General features: G+C 42.4%; 3 protein-coding genes across 3 annotated transcripts; 1 reads left to right on the top strand and 2 right to left on the bottom strand.

Annotated features, from left to right (window-relative positions):
• Window positions 1-36: 36 nt before the first annotated feature.
• On the bottom strand, window positions 37-2,172 carry MONOS_6674 (putative Methionine aminopeptidase 2). Its single transcript, XM_067876922.1, has 5 exons — window positions 2,055-2,172; window positions 1,862-1,931; window positions 1,757-1,801; window positions 1,562-1,703; window positions 37-1,473 (listed from the first exon to the last, which is right to left on the bottom strand). The coding sequence occupies exons 1-5, from the start codon at window positions 2,151-2,153 to the stop codon at window positions 120-122; spliced, it is 1,710 nt and encodes a 569-aa protein (XP_067729360.1). The 5' UTR covers window positions 2,154-2,172; the 3' UTR covers window positions 37-119.
• Window positions 2,173-2,249: 77 nt separating this feature from the next.
• On the bottom strand, window positions 2,250-7,143 carry MONOS_6675 (uncharacterized protein; the record flags this gene model as incomplete). Its single annotated transcript, XM_067876923.1, has 1 exon — window positions 2,250-7,143. The coding sequence occupies one exon, from the start codon at window positions 7,141-7,143 to the stop codon at window positions 2,773-2,775; it is 4,371 nt and encodes a 1,456-aa protein (XP_067729359.1). The 3' UTR covers window positions 2,250-2,772.
• Window positions 7,144-8,552: 1,409 nt separating this feature from the next.
• Window positions 8,553-15,024, top strand: MONOS_6676 (uncharacterized protein; the record flags this gene model as incomplete). Its single annotated transcript, XM_067876924.1, has 4 exons — window positions 8,553-8,644; window positions 8,708-8,738; window positions 8,794-8,924; window positions 8,971-15,024. 4 exons carry the CDS (start codon window positions 8,553-8,555, stop codon window positions 14,621-14,623), a joined length of 5,907 nt encoding a protein of 1,968 aa, XP_067729358.1. The 3' UTR covers window positions 14,624-15,024.
• Between the last annotated feature and the right edge of the window lie 409 nt (window positions 15,025-15,433).

Below are 15,433 nucleotides of genomic sequence, written 5' to 3'. Positions count from 1 at the left end.
AAAATATTTACACAACTATAAGCAAAAATTAATTAATTTATAATGTTGTTGATTTATTTATTAATTAAAAATAAAACATATTGCGAAAAAAATGATTTAAATATTTATCAAAAAATTTTTTAAGAAAGAAGATTGTCATCATCACCAAATGACACAACTTCTTTCGCAGTTGGCCTCAAAAGGATTGTATGCTCATGCTGAGATACAAAGCTTCCTACTGTATCGCTCAGAGGAGGATACGGATCGACAAGTCCAGCATCAATAAGTGACTTCAAAGCAAGCAGATGATGCTTTTCTCCTGTCTCATCCAGCCAGCGCCTGCACCACGCAAGTGTGCTGAAGCGCTGGGAAATGTGATGTGCCAGTTTGCGCCCCTTCGGGTTCCGAACAGAGCCAAGATTGGCAAGGGCATCAGGATCCATCATGTAATGAGAGCAGTCGCCTCCGTCAGAAACACTTCCCTTTCCAGTTGATGCGAATGTCTCAATGGCATACACGTGCCCCTCTTCCATTTTCAGGTGCGGCTCGCATCCATTCGCTACGATGGGCACAGAGTTTCCGTCGTGCACCAGATACGGCCCCAGCTCGTGCCCGGAGAGGTTCTTAACAGGCCTCAGACGACGCGTCCTTCCCCCGATTTCAGCCTCAAACGAGCGGATGGTTTCTTCAATGGCACCTCCAATTTCACACAATCGCGCATCAATTCCAGCCATTTTCAGTCCTGTCCACGTTGCCTCTCTCGACGCCTGGATGACTTGCTGCTTCCCGGTCATCGACGCCGGCGAAGACGAGGAATGAGCAGAAAGCGAATCGGATGGCATGGCCGAAGAGGAAGGAGCGTCGGAAGAAGAAGAACGTGGAGCTTCAAGACAAACTGAGAATGCGCTGTCAATGATGAACCCGTGTGAATGTGTTCCAATATCAATCTTCATAAGTTCTCCTTCTTTGTACTTTCGTGGATCACCTGGATTGGGTGTGTAATGCGCTGCGCAGTTGTCGATTGATAATCCAGTTGGGAACGCTAAGCCTGAAACAGCATGCGTGTAATCTGGATAGAGCGAAGATATCAATGATTGAAGCTCCTCTTCGTCAGATGCCTCTTTCTGTTTGCTTTTGTCTTTTCCCTTCTTTTTCGACTTTTTCTCGTCTGGCTGAGGAGCTGCAGACGAAGAAGCTGTAGAAACAAATCCCAAGTGAGACAAAAGATCCTGCATCTCAGGTGACAGTGAAGCGCATGACGCACGAAGCAGATCTTCTCTCACTGGAGCCAGAAACGAATCCTCCATCAAAAGTCTTCCTCTCATTTCAACTTCTGTTACAAAATCATATAACTTCATTCCAACATGTAGAAGACTCCGGGCATACGCTCGCATTTGTCGATGCACTTCTGCAGCTTTTCGAAAATCGTTTGTCATCGAATCATTCATAATTTCGATTCTGATTTTCGCAGAATCAGCTGATCGATGAAGTGTGCTAAACATAATAAGAATTATATTGTATAAGTGCAACATAAATGGGTTTCAAAAATTTAATTTTTAATATCGAAAGTGACTATCCAAACCCTTCGTCTGCATATTTATCTATCTTCCCGGATGGATATTTCTTTTTTGGAAACATTTCACTTATAGGTACAGTTGGAGGAAGTGTTTGCATGAGTTTCTGTCCAGTTTTCTGTGCATATTGTAAATCTGGAAGATCAGTACCTAAAAGAAAGAAAATGAATCAAATGGCTGCTAAAAAATTCATAATCGAAAACCTGGTTTTCTTGAAAGTTCCGCACTTCCTTGTGTCCCTTGTTTATCTATAAAATCAATGAAATTGATTCAAAAATTTCTCAAAAAAAGGATTATTTTATGCAGACGTGAATCAGTTTTATTTTCAGTTGTTGATTTTGATCCACTTTCTGTTTTCTGATCTTTGTCTTCTTTTTTCTATATTTTTTTCCAAATGTTAATAATTAATTATTTTTGAATTTCAAAGAATGTGTTTACAGGTGAAATATTGTTAATGTTATTCAGCAAAAAGCAAAAATAAATGAAATTTTCCAATCACACATCTATTTCTTCTATCTTTTTATCTGTTGAAGAACCTTGTTCCTCTTTGGTGCTTTCATTTGTTGAATCGTGTGATTCAGCTTTAATTTCTTTGGACATATTTTAAAAATAATTTCGTATGGTTGCGATCATATTTCACTTACGTGTATAACGCACTTTTTTTGGAAAATAAATAATGCATTCAAAATATTTAACTGTATAAAGTGCAATATATTTTTATAAATATCAAAGAATTTTAAAAATAAATGTTATTCGGAAGAACAAAAAAGAATTTAAAAAAGATTCAATCAAAAAAATAATTTTTAATAGAAAATAATTTTTTGTAAAAGAACAAAAATAAATTTCATAAATATAAGTTATAAATCTTTATTATTGCAAAAGCGCAATATAAGCTATGTTTAGACTTGGTTCAATATTGAATGAAAGAATAATCACTTAATTATTATTTGACTTGATATAGTTGCTTTTATTACTTGAAGCATTTCTTTATAATTATTTTGTTTTGGGGCACAACGACACAGATTCACTTGCTTTCTTAAAAAAAGCATTGTCGAAATTGTAATTAGTGAAACAAACCACCTTCAACTGTTTTTCCTGCAAAAAATGTCTGCTCTGTATTTGTGAAGCAGTCATCAATAAACAAATTGAAATTTGTAAGTATCGCAAAAATCGAATTGGCTTTACAAATTGTGAAGCAATCGCAAAGAAAGCAGTCCGTCTATTTTGAAGTCTGAAGAGGCGTAGTTGTTTGAGAGCCTTTCAATCGCGAGGCAACAGCAGCAGCCAAAAGAGAAAGATCAGAAATTGCATTTGAGGAGAGAGTTATCAAAACTTTACGATTTGCCTCTCCTTCCTTGGTAGCCACTCCGAAATAATGCGAAAGTGTCGTCTTTTTCATATCTCTTCCGTCTTTGCTGCTGAAAGAAGTGTTGTCCAATGGCTGCCGAGGACAAAACCGCAGCTGAATTTTAAACTGGTGGCTGCAGCCCAGATGGCTCATCTGAAAGCTCATCGAAAATACTTCAGGTTCTCGTTGTGTCAGCAAATGCGAGCTGGAACTGGCATTTGAAGGAAGCAGTGGAAGATGCGGGAGTGAAAAGGTATTCTTTGGAGCATCGACCAGATTTGAAAACGGGACAGGAGCAGAAGTTGAGCGAATGTCCGGGATTACAGAATTTAGCATCGATCTTTCCCAACTCCATCCAGCCGGCTGAATGAACTGAGAGGCGTTGGACGATGTGTTGCTGCACAAAGACGAGAATATCACAGCCAATCTGATCAACATGCTGGCTTTCGTGTCTGCAGAATGCGACCACAGAGGACTGGCTTTCCAAGACATAAGGGCTGCAAATAAATTCTGATCAGACGAAGGAGAAGGAGAAGGAGAAGGGGCAGAGCTGGCTTGTGCTGTGCGTTCTGATTGGTATGGAGACAAAAAAGAGTTTGAATTGGCTGAAAAAGCTGTTTGCAACTGTGAATAACTTTTCTTTTTATCATTCAAAAATGTTAAAATGTTGTTGAAGAGAAATGATATGCGTGATTCTGTTGTGATCATATCAACAGAGAATGGCAGATCCTGATATTGCCCTGAAATCTGCTTCGCTGGTGAAAAGAATAACGATGTTGGCAAAGAAGAGCACGAGGAAGAGGAAGAAGCGGAAGAAGCGGAAGAAGCTGTTGGCGATATTGATGTTGATGGTGATAATAACTGCGATGATGGCGAAGGAGATGAAGGAGATGACGCCTGAATAGCAGCAATAAATGAAGGATGAAGAGGAGGCTCGGCCAGATCGTTAGCTAACTCTTCGGGAGAAGTGCGAGGAATCATTGATGCCAATTCGATTATGTCCAGACAACATTGAGGAGCGTGAATGGAAAAAGAAGATTTCGTGTCTTTCTTCAAAGGAATGAAAAAATGTGTGAGATAATTCGATTTTTTCGGGATGACCAAAGAAGAAGCAGATCCATATTCATTTCTTGATTTAGCTTCTGAAGAGATTTGAGGCTGAAAAAGGCAGACACAACGAAGAGACGCTGAGACTGCAATTTGAGAAAGTGATTGAAACGACAATGGAACAGTAACAGGAACAATAAGGGGAATTATCATTGTATCGCCTCGATCACAAAAGAATATCTGATTTGACATGGATGTCAAATCGAGAGTAACTGATTGAAGAAGAGTCGATTGCCTAGATGAATGTGTCTCGTTGAATGAACTTTGAGCATTTGCTTTCTGAAGCAAAGAGGAGCCTGTCAGCTCAAAAGAGGAAAATGGAAAAGATTGATGTTGCTTCTTTTGTTGAGCAGAAATTGAAGTTAAAAGCGGAGGAGGAAGGCTAATTGCATCTGTCCAGATGGAGACTGTCACGAACCAGCTGAACCACTCCTTCAGCGCATCTTTCAGCGTTGCTTGCAAAGAACCTTTCGAATACGATGTTGAGCTGTAAAATAAATAGAACATCTTTGCACAGGTGAGCTTGAGCACTAATGGGATTTCAAAGGAAAGCTGTTGATTCTGATGTGAAAGAAACGTTTGTGGAAGAAAATTACTTGACCTTAATGATTGGACATTGCTTGACGACAAAGGAGAAGGATGAGCAGACGATTGCATTGCATTCTCAGCAAAAAAACTAGAAAAAACTGGGTTGCTTTTAAAGCTCAGCAGAGTTGGCTCTGGTTCCACCGTGAATGAAGGATGCGCGCATATGAATGTCATCACATAGTTTAATGAGTTAAGTTGTGTTGTCAATTTGCGTGATTGCACTTCAGCTGCGGCCATTCTCTTAGAAAGAGGAGAGCGAGGCGACAGAATGTCCAAATAAAGCTGTGTATGTGAGCGTATGATGTGATGAGGATGAAACATTGAATTCACAATTGTTGATTGACTTGTTATTGAACTGGCTGATGATAAGCTTTTCGATAACATCATCGAAGAAGAGTCTTGCATGTTCTTTCTGACCGAAAAATTGGTCGAATCATTTGAAATTGCAAATGGTGCACTTCTGTCCAGAAACTCGGTGAGCGATTGAAAGAGAAATGGAACAGGAAACAAACTTCCAGAATCTGAACGATAGATAAAGGGAACTCCCGAAGAAATAGAAAAAACAGAGCAGTTGTTTCTTTTTTGGTCAATGCAGAATAACTTACTTCCAAAATATGAAAAAGGGAATAAACAAATTGGTCTGATCGAAAAAGAAGAAGATGATGATAAAGAAGATTCCAATGTTGATGAAGTATGAGGAGTACTGCATTCATCATCAGATTCATCCCATTCCCTTTTGCCAGAAGCAAAACAGATTGGAACCATTCTGCGAAAAAATGCAACTGGGACTTTGTATCTTTGCAAGAATTGCTGGTGAAAAGATTGCTTTCCATCAGACCTTGAAAGAAGTTGGCGCAATTCCACTTCCCAGTCGAAAAGAGGCAGACCAAAAAGAGAATTGTCTGAAGTTAACAAAAGCAACGCCTTCAGCTGCCGAGCGTGTCCAGCAAACGAACACAGAGCTATTTGTGAGATTTGGAATGGAAGCGAATATTCAACAATGAATTTATAGGGTCGCTGCTTATTGATTTCTGATACTTCTGATTGAGCGGACTGATTAGATGGCTGCTTTATAAGGAATTGAGGCAACGAATTAACAAGATTCTTTTTGAGAAATGTGAACTGCTTCGTAGCGAGTGAGGTTTCTGCTGGCGTCGCTTGTGAACTGTCAGACTTCAGATACAAGCGCTGACTTGATATTTTTCCATCTTCACAAATCTCATTTTTATCATATTCTTCGGCTTCTTTTTCTTCTTTTTCTTCGTTTTTTTCGTTTTTTTCGTTTTCGAAAAGAGAAGTAATTGCCGAAAAGTTACTTCTGGTAGATGGTACTTCAGTTTTCTTCTCTTCCCCTCTCTGCATTGAAATCTTCTGCTTTTGTAAATCCATTTGAAATGATCCCAGTTTTCCTGTGTTTGAATCGTCAGCTGTTGTCTTCGAGACTGCAGCTAACATTGGCACAGCAGGACGGAAAAGCGAAGTGGCTGCAAGTTTCGATTTAAAGCGGCCACGAGAAAGCGAAGGAGCTGCAGACGCAGAATGAAATGTCGATGTCAATGATGATGAAGATGATATTTTATTCTCAGTATTCAAATATAAATCATTTTGGATGTGTATATTTTTATATTGTTCATTTTGTAGCACATTTTCTCCTTCATCAATTTTTGAAGTGATTTCTTTCGCATGAGCATCAGAAGATGAATCGGCTGTTTCTTTTTTGTTTGGCTCAATTGTCTTCATCACCAATTGCGAAATGTCAATTGAAAATAACCCAAGTCTTCCTCTCTTTCCAATAATAGCCAACAGCAAGGAACTCAGTTCTCCTTTAGCATTGGTTGAGCCTTCCTCATTCAAAGTTACTTCTTGTATCGAAACAATTTCTTCTCCAAAATTTAAAACTGTCGAAAAGACAAGAAGAGGGGTGAACGAAGATGTCTGCTTATGTTGGCTCATTTCTAATGTTCCGCCGATCTCAACTGAGAAAGGTGAGTGGCTGTAAAGTCGTGCCAAAGAAATTGCTCCGTCATCCCATCCAATAAGAAATGTGCTTTCGTCCAAACAAGAAACCACTGTAATCCTTTGATGTTCTCTTCCATCTAGATTTGTTTGTCCAAGTGTTTTCATAGCAACTTCGACAATGCAGGGAAAGTACTGTTGATACTTCATTTCTGGATCTCTCTTTTCTGATGACTGGTGCTGACTGAAAATTATTGATGTTGGAGAAGCAATTTCAAACCGCTTTCTTCTGGGCACTCCAAACCTTGATGAAATTTCAGATTGCACAATAAATGATCTTGTTGTATTTTGTGAAAGAAGCTCATTCAAGACTGGAGCATGTGTTAAAGTCTTTTGGTTCAATTGATAATTAGATGGGTTTAATGAATTGGTATTTTGAGAACAAGAAAAGTCAGACATGCTTCGCCGCTTATTTTCCTGGAAACTTAGTTGATACAAACAGTTTTCTTCTGAAAAAAGTAAAAATACGTTTTGATTGGATATGATGGAATGACATCGAAACGATAGTTGAAGCAAATGTAAGGCCCCCATTTTAAAGTTTCGATTCAAACGAAATATAAAAGGTTTAAATTCTTTTAGTTCGCTTTTTTCCAAATTTTTTTCAGTGAAAGAAAACTCGGTTTGAGAAAGAATAGTTTGTTCTGCACAATCGGCACTATTTTCTATGCAAAACCATATAAGTGTTGTTGACGAAACGTGAAAAATTATAAAAATTTCTTTTCCATCTTGTCCAGTAATCGCATAGCAATTTTTAATCCGTTTTTTGAAATGTATCAAACAAGTTAATTCTCCTTTTAGAAAAAGGAAGAACTTAATGTTTTTATGATGCTTGATTTCGAGTTGTGCCAGTTATATCACAGTAGTTTTTCTCTTTTTTTTGGAAAAATTATTTTCTTATAAAAAATTTTTTATTACGGATCATATAATATTTTTTTATAATTTTTATTCAAAGCGTTTGTCAGCAAGCAAGCAAACAAATAAAGAAGAAGAAGAAGAAGAAAAATTTAAAGAGGTTCTTTTGCCCATTTCCGTTTGGTATCATTCCAAATTAATTGAGTTTTTGGATTATCCTTCAGACAAAGTTCACAATGTTTCAGAAGAGATTTTTCAAGAATAATTCGAAGCCTTTGACTTGTTGAATCCAAACGTTCTTCCAGTTCCATCAAAGTATTCGTAATTTTTTTTTCAACTTCATCAAATTTTTGAAGTTGATCTCCAAATTTTATGTTGGAACTTTGTGAATCTTTATTGCCTTGCATCGCATCTGCAGTTGTTGAATCTTCAATTGAAAGAATATCTTGCTCCAACGAAAATGATGAAATTTTTCCTTTTTTATTCGTCTGTATGTCGTCTTGTTCAATTTTGACTGCTTGAGAATCAGAGGAAATATCATTAAAATCACTCTTTTTTTCGCTTATTGCATCATTAACTTTATGCCGTTCAATTGATGATATATTGCTCTTTTTTTCAAAACTGGAAGAAGGTACTCCAATTGTTCTTTTCTCAAAAGTCGCAGGTAAGTGGCTGATCCTTTGACTTAGGGTCAAAGTAGAACGTGCAAATTTTCCAGAAAGCATTGATGAAGAAGGTCCAACAGCCAAAGATTGAAGTTTGCGTGATGTTGCTTTCTCCATTTCAGTACTGATTATTGCTGCTGTTTCTACTTGATTATTCTGAACGAATCAACTTTAAAAAAATATATTTTTATTTTTTAAGTTTTGATTTCCTTTGAGAAAAACATTTTCCTGAATTTTAAAAACAGTTAAGGTTCCGAGTTCCCCCATATTAAAATATTTTCATAACGTGTAATTAGTTGTGCGGTACATTGTAAAGCACAAACATTTTTTAATAAGATAATATTCGGTTTGCTTCATTTATTTGTATGAAAACTATATATTGACTTTCTCGAATTGTCAAATTTTACTTTTAAGGAACAGTCAATGTCTTCAATAGACACACAATCCGTTTCGAGCTCCATTGTCGCAGAAAGAAATGCTGTCCCTTACGCACGATTTAATGCTTTCGATCATTTGTATGGACTATCGTTAATTTTTTATTTAACAAACATTTTATTTGAACCTTGCGTTTTTTTCAGGTTATTTTCTTTTTTTCATCCCTATAAATTGGTTTGATATTTTTGTTTAATTTTTGAGTTATGCGTTAATAATTTTTTATTTATAGCATGCTCGGCAAATATCTGATTCAGTGATTATTGGGATTTCAATTTTGCTTGCTTTTCAATACATCTTTATACCACTTCGAAGAACTGATGTTCCTTTGTTGTATTTTACAGCTGTTTACCGTAAAATTGGGTATAATCCTTTTTTGTTCTTTAATTTTAAATCTTTGCTCCATTAGATTGTACTTCGACCCTTCGTTTTATTCACCAACTTTTTTATCATTTGTAATTTTCTTTGTTCTCATGGGAGCGACTTTGATTCTTACTATCGCCCTTGGTGTTATTGTTTGCTTACTTGCAAAAAGAGAAGGAGGAGCCCCTGCTGCTCTCCATTCTATCAGCGATATGCTTGGAATACTCATTGTTGTCCCTTTTCTTGTTCCATTCTGCATAATTTTTTCGAAGCCTTGGGCATGCTTAATTCAGGAGACCGTATCACCAATTAGTGAGAACAACAATTTTACGTATTGCAACCCAACTGCTCGCATTCCACTTCTCGTCTTTTCGGCAATTTTCCTTGTAGCTCTATTCGTCTTTTCTGGATTGTATCGTTGCTTGATCTTCGATGCAAACTTGCGCACGGCAAATCTCAACAGCACGCGATGGGGCGCAACCACGTGCTTTGCCCAATCTTTGGGCTACCTCAGCTCCTTTCTTGTGACAATCCTCATCGAGTTCTACCCTACCGCCACTGCCATCATCCACTCTGTGGTCTTTGCCATCCTCATGTGCTTCGAGATCATCACCCTTCCCCAGACAACACCGTACTCCAACTCCCTCTACTCCACCATCTACGGCGCTGCCTTCGGATCCGGCATCGCCTCGCTGCTGATGCCCGTCTGGAACTCCCTGGCCGCCCGCAGCGTCGCCAGCGGCAATCAGACACTGGCTTCTCTGAGTGTCGTCTTCTTCTATGCGTCGTGGGTGCTCATCTGCGCTGTCTTCGGCGTCTGTGCAGGGCTCTTCGCATACACCCGCCACAAGGGACTCGCGCTGATCAAGCCCATCTACTCGCTCTCTGAGCACGTCTCCCCTTCTCTGCCGTCTCCTCAGGCATCCTCCCCACAAAACACTTCACTTCAGCCACACCCACCCACACTCCTGCAGCACGCCCAGGAGATCGAGAAGAGCAAAAAGAACAAAAACAGGAAGAAAGCAGGCAGTGGAGGAAGAAAGCCGATCGGTCTGCGGATTGAGGTGGACGGCGCTGTGGTCACACATCTCTTCAGCACTGATGAGAAGATGCAGTCACAGTCACACTTCGCTCCGTCGCGTGCAGCTCCAAGCACCGCCTCGCTTCCGCAGGCTTCTCCTTCTCCTCCGCCTGGCTTGCTCTTCGCATCGCCTTCTTCTCCATTCATTTCACAGCAATCTCCATCTGTTCTTTCTTCTTACATGTCTTCATCCTCTACTTCTTCTTCTGCCTCATCCTCATCATCATCCTCACCACCATCAATCGCTCCCTCCATGTCTTCCTCTCCTTTCACCTCGCCATTCCCCTTCTCCTCTTCCTCTTCCTCCTCCTTCGGCATCATCCCTTCTCAGAGCAGTCCCACTTTTGATTCCGTCTCCCCCTTCATCACCAACCAGCCCAGCATCATCAAAGCCATCCTCCGCACCATCAGCTCCCCCTCAGCCATTTGGACAAAGATCTCCTTCCTCTCTGATCCAACCTTCCGCCAGCAGCAGGAAGTCGTCTGCTTCGTCGACAACTTATTCGTCGCTGCCTTGAAAAAAGAGAAGTTCAGTACAAGTTCTGATCTGATGGTGTCGTATTCTCTCTTCCTCTCCTCCTTCATGAGCATGATCCACCGCCCAAACGCCCTCGCCACGCAGCTGCAGCGCGCCTGCGACCAGTTCCCCAGCTGGATCGACCGCTGGCTGATATACGTGAAGTCGAAGGAGATGGAAGCGTTCATCAGAAGAAGAGAGACATTCTCCAGCACCGACAGCGCCATTGGAAAAGGGAAGAGTGTGTCTGAGTTTGGTGGGACAGCGTCGATGTCGAACACATACAACACCCGCCTCCAGCTGCAGCAGGCAGCCAAGAACGACGAGATCAGCAAGGCGCACATGTTCCGCGTGTGGTCGCTTCTCTCGCGGCGCTCAATCGACGTGCCGAAAGTGATGCACCACATTGTGGAAGCCCTCAAATACGCCCACGAATCGGAGGACACTTACACCAAAATGCTGCTTCAGTCACCAGACAACCCGAGTGTCATGCGAAGACTGGCTTTGGTGCTGAGGGATGTATATTCAGACGACGAGACAGCGAACAAGCTGCTGCACGAGGCAGATGAGCTGGAGGAGCCGAGTGAGATGGACGAGCTGCTGTCGATGGGCAGCAACGAGGACGATGTGCAGTCGACGTTGGAAGGAGACGGATGGGGGGACAGCGCTTGGGGGAGTGGAGGAGGAGGTGGTGGAGGAAATGTCAATGGGAATGGAGGAGCAGCTGGTGGTGGAGGAGCAGCGAGTGGAATGGAAATAGGAAGAGCGCTGAGTCGAGTGACAAGCAGATCGAATGGCATCTCATTGAACATAAGTGATGGCCCACTGATGAACAAGAGCCCCTCATCATTTTATGGAAGAGGGATGAATGTTCAGTCGCAGGCAGACTTCAACGCAGAAGGGATGCTCCAGTACACTCGTGAGCGGAACATGCGGAAAGCGAAGAAAGCAGCGCAGAAGAGGAAAGAAAGAGGAAATACAAGAAGATCGAAGAAGAACAAGCTGGACTCGCTCACGAAGGACGAGAAGGAGAAGTCGAAGACGATGCTGAATGCGCTGCTGCCGATTGTGCTGAGCGGGGTGGGGCTGGTGGCAGCGACGATTATGGTGACGTATATCCTGATCAACTCGCGCTTCAACGAGTCCACCACATACATGGACACCTCCCGCAAGTGCATCCAGCTCAGCATCTATCAGAACCATGTGCTCTATCTGATGGTGCAGTCACTCGCCTCTTTCTCTAACCCAATGCCACCACCAACGCCGACTCCTCTTACTCCATCATCAGAAAATGGAGATGCTGACAGAGAAAGAGAAAGTGATGATAATGACAATTGTGCCATTGATATGGCATATCAAGCAAATCAAAGGAATCAAATGAGCCAAATGAATCAAATGAATAAAGCTAATCAAGCATCCAGCCGGGACGACTTCGACAAGCAGCGGAAGGAGGCGAAAGAGACAATCATCAGCCAGTCGCAGCTGCTGCCTGAGCTGTTCACAAAGACGGCTGAGAGCTCAGCGTGGAAAAGCGATCTTGCCTCGTTTGTGGTGTGCTACATGGACAGCGCCCAGGTCAACCTGGTGAAGGAGTTCGTGACTGAGAACCTGAATCTTATCACGCTGATCAACTGGTCGCAGGACATCGCACTCGACTTGGTGGACAACAGCGCTAAGTTTCCCGACTACCTTTCTCTGCTCTCGTTCTTCCAGAAAGGAGCAGCCAGCTTCGTGCTGAATGCGCCTCTGTCGATCTCCTCTGAGCTGGAGGTGATTGTGACAGAAGGATACGACAGGGTGATGAAGATCTCGAACGACAACCTGATTCTGCTGATTGTGCTTCTTGTCTTCTGCATCGCTGTGCTGCTGTGTGCTACCATCATTCCTGTCATGATCTTCATCCGCATCGTCATCAGAGAGCGAAAGAAGGCGATGCGCTTGCTCTGCACAATCTCTGCCGAATATGCTGCCAAAATGGTCGAGCGGCTTGAAGGATCTTCAAAGGGGGCTTCGCAGAGTCATCACGACACGATGTCCTCTGCTGTCACTGAGACATCGCAGACTGACCGCGCTGCAGACGACGCAGCAGCTGCCAAGAACACAGCGACACCTCTGCCAGAAGCAAGCACGATCGATGAGAATGATAATGACAATGACAACATCATCACTCCACTGTCAGCTAAGCCCACACCTGCTATTTCAGCCACGCCCAGCCGCGCAGGCACAGGCACCCCGAGCAACTTTGCCGCTGCATACCAGCTGGCCTCTCTGTCTTCGCAGCACTCGTTTTCAGGCCAGACACCGCAGATGCAGCAGTCCTCTCTGATGTCCTTCTCGCGGCAGCCTTCTTTCTACTCTCCTTCGCCTGGGCCACAACAGATGCAGATATTGTCTCGATGTCAGTCACAGTCGCAATCTCAGCCACAGTATCAATCACAATCGAGGTCTCAGACAACAGATCAGCCGAAGAAGAGGAAGAAAGTGAAGCAGCTAACTCCAAAGCAGTTCAAGTACGATCTGGGTGTGCTGGACAAAGGGCGGATGGAGGAAGACAACGAGCTGTTGGAAGAAGAGAAAGAGGAGAAAGAGCGCATTGCCCAGCAGCGCATAGACGACATGGATGAGAAGCTGCGCGTGCTGGGAGGAGTGGTCCCGCCGTCTGTGAAGTGGCAGCTGGCTGTCGGGTCGCTGCTGCTGATCTGCTTGGCGTGCTCGTTCTACGCCGTCTCCATCGTCGCCATCACAGGCATAGTCGACCATTCAGGAAAGATCATCATGAGCGGATACCGCCGCATTGCATTGAAGCAGCTTTCGGCACTGGCAACGATGGTTGCTGGAAAGATCACGTTTCCTGTGGCAGATGAGAGTGTGTTCTTCAAAGACCCCATCTCGTCGTCACCTGTTTTCCGCAACTCCTCCTTCCTCACGTCGGTGGAGCATGTGAAGAGCACCCTGAGTGCGCAGATGCAGTTCATCCAGTCGCTTTCGAAGCGCTTCTTGCTCGGCCCGTCGCCGGAGACGATGACAGCTGACGATCGGCTGGACTCAATTGCCCTCTCGCGGACACAGGGCGAGAACACTCTCATTGACGAGATGATGACTGCTCCCACGTCGTGTCTCCTCATCAACCGCAGTTTGTGTGACATCATTTCTTCCAACGAGCGCATGCCAGGCGTCTCGACTGAATTCAACGGGCTGTCAGAACTGGTGGTGCGGGCAGTGACGGCTGTGTCAGACCTCGTGAAGACGCCAGAAGATGCGCTGGATCTGAACAACATCAACTACCTGTTCATCAAAGGCGTGTCACTCTACGACGCTGAAGACGCATTGATTCTGATCGGAGACGAGCTGCAAAAGAAAGCGAGTGAATTTACTTCAAGATACTCGACAGTGCTGCTGGTTGTGTTCATTTCTGTAGCTGTGCTGGCATCTGCCGTAGTAGGCGTATTTATTCTGCCGATTCCTGTGTACATCCAGGCAATCATGCGGCGCACAGAGGCGATTGTGGATGTGGCAGGAAAGAGGGAGATTGGGAGTGTGAAGTGGAGTGAAGACCTTGTCACGTCTGTTGCGCGTATAGATGATGCACATTATGTTCTGGTGGACGGGCTGAGCCAGCTGGTGGTGCTGGTCAACAACAACGAGCCGCAGGAGAAGATCCGCACGCTGCTCGACCAGCTACTCATCGCCACGTTCATCCACTTCTCCGACGAGGAGAAGATGATGCAGTCGTACAAATACCCGACGAAGCTCAGAAACGAGCATCTATTGGCACACATCCATTTGCTTCGAAAGCTGGTCAACTTCCTCGACCGAATGAGCACGCAGCGCCTGCCGCTGACTGATGTGATACTCTTCAGCTCAACATGGATCATCAACCACATTCAATCGCTCGACGTGGAGCTGTCCTTGTTCTTGCAGCAAAAAGGCGACCAGAGCTATCTGAACGGAGCGATTGACTTGAGCCACTTCGAGATGCCTGGCTCAATAGAAGCATGGCTCGAAAGCGACCAAGCACCAATGAAAGAAAGATTGCTCTTCGAAACGTCCTTGGAAAATGCAAAGAAGAGGTGCAAATTCTTGATTCAAACAACACGTTAATAAAGGATTGTTGATGTGAAATCAAATAAGATTTCTTTTTCGATTTGTTGGAAATGTTCTAATCTGTATTATCTACCTTCGAACATTCTTTTTATTTTTAACTTTGTATGCATTAATATTCATTTTTCTAAGTTTTCAAACCTTTTCTCTCATTTAATTTTCATTTTCACCATTAGCACTTATTATATTATTAGTGTAAACTTGTCTTTATTGATATTTTCACCTATCCATATATATATATCTATTTTGTTTGTTGTTAATTGCATTTTTCATACAATTGTTTTCTTTGCGACCTTTGATATTTAATATATGTTAACCTTTTTTGTTAAAAGTTTGCTACAATTTTTACAAGTTTATCCATTTCAGTCTTTAGCATCAAAAAACAAATATTAGATTTTTTTACTTAAATGTAAATCATATTGCACAAATATATTTAAAAAAACAGCATCAAAAATAAAAGACACAAATAAAAAGCTAAGAATAAAAAATCAAATCATCAATTCAAAACGATACAAAAGGGTCAAGGATTTTAAACGACCAAAAAGTTTAAAATCCACCACGAAGTCTCAACACAAGATGCAAAGTGGCTTCTTTCTGAATGTTGTAGTCCTGGAGGGTTCTTCCATCCTCAAGTTGCTTTCCAGCAAAGATGAGACGTTGTTGGTCCGGAGGAATACCCTCTTTATCCTGAATCTTCTGTTTCACAGATTCAATGGTATCTGCGTTTTCGACTTCAAGGGTAATTGTTTTTCCAGTCAATGTCTTCACAAAAATTTGCATTCCTCCTCTCAATCTCAGCACAAGATGGAG

Source organism: Monocercomonoides exilis (genome assembly GCF_001643675.1).
Source record: "Monocercomonoides exilis strain PA203 chromosome Unknown scaffold17-1647472, whole genome shotgun sequence".
NCBI lineage: Eukaryota > Preaxostyla > Oxymonadida > Polymastigidae > Monocercomonoides > Monocercomonoides exilis.
The sequence above is the reverse complement of the archived record's forward strand: the minus strand, read 5'-3'. Positions and strand labels throughout refer to the sequence as shown.